Source organism: Myotis brandtii, unplaced genomic scaffold (genome assembly GCF_000412655.1).
Source record: "Myotis brandtii unplaced genomic scaffold, ASM41265v1 scaffold601, whole genome shotgun sequence".
Lineage (NCBI taxonomy): Eukaryota > Metazoa > Chordata > Mammalia > Chiroptera > Vespertilionidae > Myotis > Myotis brandtii.
In genome coordinates this window covers 1507187-1511420 of record NW_005370276.1, presented here as the reverse complement: position 1 = coordinate 1511420, position 4234 = coordinate 1507187, and the positions used below count along the sequence as shown (strand labels likewise).

Genomic DNA, 4234 nt, shown 5'->3' with positions numbered 1-4234 from the left:
GGTGCGGGGAGCAGCAGCAGCCTCCTCCCGGCTTCAGGTTCCTTCTCTGTGGAATGGAAGAAGCGATGACAGCCAGCACCTCGGGGAACGTGCAGGAGCAGCGAGGAGGTGCAGGCAGTAAGAGCACAGAGGCGCTCAGCCCCTGAACTCCATCCCCTGAACTCCATCCGGCGAGAGAGATGGAAGCGGAGCAGAGAGCAGGGGCAGGAGCACAGAGAGGGGCCCAGAGAGAGGGGACAGAGGCCCAGAGAGAGGGGACAGAGGCCCAGAGAGAGGGGACAGAGGCCCAGAGAGAGGGGACAGAGGCCCAGAGAGAGGGGACAGAGGCCCAGAGAGAGGGGACAGAGGCCCAGAGAGAGGGGACAGAGGCCCAGAGAGAGGGGACAGAGGCCCAGAGAGAGGGGACAGAGGCCCAGAGAGAGGGGACAGAGGCCCAGAGAGAGGGGACAGAGGCCCAGAGAGAGGGGACAGAGGCCCAGAGAGAGGGGACAGAGGCCCAGAGAGAGGGGACAGAGGCCCAGAGAGAGGGGACAGAGGCCCAGAGAGAGGGGACAGAGGCCCAGAGAGAGGGGACAGAGGCCCACTAGAGGGAGAGGTTAGAGAAACAGGGAACAGGGGTCAGGGAGACCCTGCTTGAGTGACAAGTTCAGACTGGACAGAGACAATGGGAGAATGAGGAAGCAAACAGCCTTAGCTCCTTCTGTCTTTTTTTTTTTTTTTTAAGAGAGAGAGAGAGAGGCCGAAACCGGTTTGGCTCAGTGGATAGAGCGTCTGCCTGCGGACTGAAGGGTCCCGGGTTTGATTCTGGTCAAGGGCATGTACCTTGGTTGCGGGCACATCCCCAGTGGGGAGTGTGCAGGAGGCAGCTGATCGATTTTTCTCTCTCATCGATGTTTCTAACTCTCTGTCCCTCTCCCTTCCTCTCTGTAAAAAAATCAATAAAATATATTTTTAAAAAAAAACAAAAAACAGAACAGCATAGCTTAAACAAGATGGAAAATGTCATCTCTCATGTGTAAGCCTTCAGAGGTGGTTGGAATCTAGGATGGGAGACCCGCAGTGTCAGAATTCAGGCTTCCTCTATCTCAGTGATGGTGAACCTTTTGAGCTCGGCGTGTCAGCATTTTGAAAAACCCTAACTTAACTCTGGTGCCGTGTCACATATAGACATTTTTTGATATTTGCAACCATAGTAAAACAAAGATTTATATTTTTGATATTTATTTTATATATTTAAATGCCATTTAACAAAGAAAAATCAACCAAAAAAATGAGTTCGCGTGTCAGAGGTGACACTATCTTGTTCTGTCTTCCATCCCACGCTCCAAAATGGCTTTAGCCACCAATTTTGCATCCCCGCCAACAGGAAGAAAGAAATGGGGCCGTTCTCTCCTCTTTCCCTTATCAAAGGCATGACTCAGACTTTATCTTCATTATTCCCACTCACATTCCTCGGCCAGAACTTAGTCACATGACCACAGCTACAAGGGAGCCTGGGAAATGTAGTCTTTGGCTGGGAAGTCATGTGCTAGGGCTAGGCTAACTTCTGTAAAAGTGGAAGAGGTGCGAGTGGACCCTGCCTCATGGATCCCTCCTGAGCCAGTCTGGCAGGAATCACAGAGCATTTTATGGTGATGAAAGATAGCAATGATCCAAGGCCACCTGGGGATGTCCCTTGTCCACCCAGGTACACAGCTCACGAGGCGGCCTTGTCAGATTTTAAACCCAGAACTTTGGCCACCTCTTGCGCTGTGTACCTGGGTGGACAAGGGACATCCCCTCTCTGAGCCTCATCTGCCTCTCTCGCAGAACGGGCCAAAGCATCTCAACAGGTGTGGCTGTGAGGAAGGAAAGAGAAAACGCATGTACGTGCTTGGCTTGGAGCGCACTGCCTGCTTGTGTCCAGAAAGTGGGTCACCTTTAGAATCCCCCCGCGCCTGGAGAGGAAGTCAGAGCATGTGTCTCAGCAATTTATCTTATTTATGTCTGCGGATCCTGCAGGCTTTGATCTCAGTGTTCCGTTGATACCATCTTCCTTCCTCCACATGTCTGAGTGCTCCCCCACCCCCACTCCCTCCTGGTCCTACTTAATTGTTCTTCCCACCACCAAGGGGAAGCCACGTCCGCTCCTGGCTTTCGGAGCAGGGGTACCTGGAATCAAGGTCACGCGCGGCCACTCTAGGGCAGAATCGAGGTGTCCACTGAGCCTCCTCTCGGTGCTAGACTGGTTCTCGGGCTTGGGGTTCTGCTCCCACCCACCTGTCTCTCATTCTTCCCCAGAGCGGGGTCAATAGTGGATTGGTTCGCGCCAAAGACTCTATCACCAGCTTGAAGGAGAAAACCACCCGGGTCAATCAGCATGTGCAGACGCTGCAGGTGTGCGGACCGCCCTCCCCCCAACACCTCCTCTTCCTCCGGGGCCACTTGGCTCTCTTAGGCCCCTCCACCAACTCAGTGAGCCCATAGCCCAGCTGGGAAGCCAGAGGCTCAGAAAGGAAAGCCGTCTTCCCAGGCCTAGCTTCTCCCCACCACGGGGGGGGGGGGGGGGGGGGCAAAGTGGGGTGCCCCCTGTGGTCCACGCCCTAACCCTGCCCCCTCCCTTCCACGCTCCAGAGTGAATGTTCTGTGCTGAGCGAGAATCTAGAGAGAAGGCGGCAAGAGGCAGAAGAACTGGAAGGGTACTGTAGTCAACTCAAGGTGAGCCTGCTGCGGGGGGCAGGAGTGGGGTGGGGGGAGCAGGGAGTGGACTTAGGAAGAGGGTGGGGGGAATGCAGTGGGTGGACATGAGAGGGTGGGGGAGTGGAAACAGGCACAGGACAGGTTGAAGGAGAAAGTCATCCCTTTAACCAAGGGAGCCAGGCTCCCAAGGGGTAGAACCATAAGCAGGGGGCAGACACTGGCTGTGGGGGCGCGGGGGGAGGTGTGCCTTGTTATCTGGGGTTGGAGCCTGTATGGAAATAGAGGGGAAGGGCGAGGAGGCAGAACTGGAATGGGAAGGCAGGGCCCCTGCCCTGGTGTCCTGACCCAGGAGAACTGCCGGAAGGTGACCCGCTCGGTGGAAGATGCTGAAATAAAAACCAACGTCCTGAAGCAGAACTCTGCCCTGCTGGAGGTAAGGGGGCCGGCGGGTGTCCCGGGACTGGGGACAGGGTACTTGGTCAGACTTCAGGCGGGCCTTTCCCACCCCACTATCACCCCGCCCCCTTCATGTTCACGGTCATACCTCTCTGTGCACAGTAATAGGTCCCGGACAGAGACACGTGTTGGAGTTCGAGCGGGAATGTCTGTGGCGCCCATATGCCCACACATCTCCCGGCAAAATGTTGGGAAAGTTTCAAGTGTTCTTCCCAAACAGGAGAGACTGACACCTTGGAGGACTGGAGTGGGGGGTGGAGGACGTGGGGGGTGCAGGGCTGAATGGAGACAGGGAGGCAGGCATCTTCAAATGGGAGAAAGGTCCCCAAGTACCGGCAAGGGGGAGTCCATTTAGACTCCAGGCTGGACTTCCCAATATCCTGTCCCCCACACCCACGTACTTTCCGGCGGGCACATCCCCAGTAGGGGGTGTGCAGGGGGCAGCTGATCCATGTTTCTGACTTTCTATCCCTCTCCCTTCCTCTATGTAAAAAATCAATAAAATATATTTTTTTAAAAAAATGGGAGAAAGGTCCCCAAGTAACGGCAAGGGGGAGTCCATTTAGACTCCCAGCTGGACTTCCCAATATCCTGTCCCCCACACCCATGTACTTTCCAATCTCAGGGACTCACTGGGTGGATCTGGGGGTGGAGGTGATAGTGGGGGGCAAGGGGCTCCACGCCCTAACCCTGCCCCCCATCAGGAGAAGCTGCGCTACCTCCAGCAGCAGCTGCAGGACGAGACACCGCGGAGGCAGGAAGCCCAGCTGCAGGAGCTTCGTCATGAGTGAGCAGGAGGTGCAGAAGGTGTCTGCCGGCCTGGAGGACCTGAGGTGAGTGGGTTCTGGGGGTCGAAGACGGGAAGATCTTGGGGGGCAGGGCCCGGGGGGTGGAGCCCTGACGAGCCTGGGAGGGCATGTTTCAGGAGGTGGTGACCTAGAAGGGCACGAATTGTGTGTGTGTGTGTGCGTGTGCGTGTGTGTGTGTGCACAGACGTGGTCTTGGGGTGGCGGGCACGATGGGGACGGGTCCGAACCCAGCCCTGACCAGCTCCTCACCTTTCCCCTCCAGGCGGGAGGTGTCCTCGCTGACCGCGCGG

The 4234-nt window shown here is 56.3% G+C and overlaps 1 protein-coding gene across 1 annotated transcript in view; it reads left to right on the top strand.

Annotated features, from left to right (window-relative positions):
• The window catches only part of TSKS (testis-specific serine kinase substrate), a 14215-nt gene that overhangs the window by 5677 nt on the left and 4304 nt on the right, over positions 1-4234 (top strand). The window contains exons 4-8 of the mRNA XM_014550440.1: positions 2281-2376; positions 2614-2697; positions 3029-3216; positions 3840-3968; positions 4207-4228. Of these exons, the coding sequence (XP_014405926.1) occupies positions 2281-2376; positions 2614-2697; positions 3029-3216; positions 3840-3968; positions 4207-4228 (519 nt within the window). The remainder of the gene's footprint in view (positions 1-2280; positions 2377-2613; positions 2698-3028; positions 3217-3839; positions 3969-4206; positions 4229-4234) is intronic.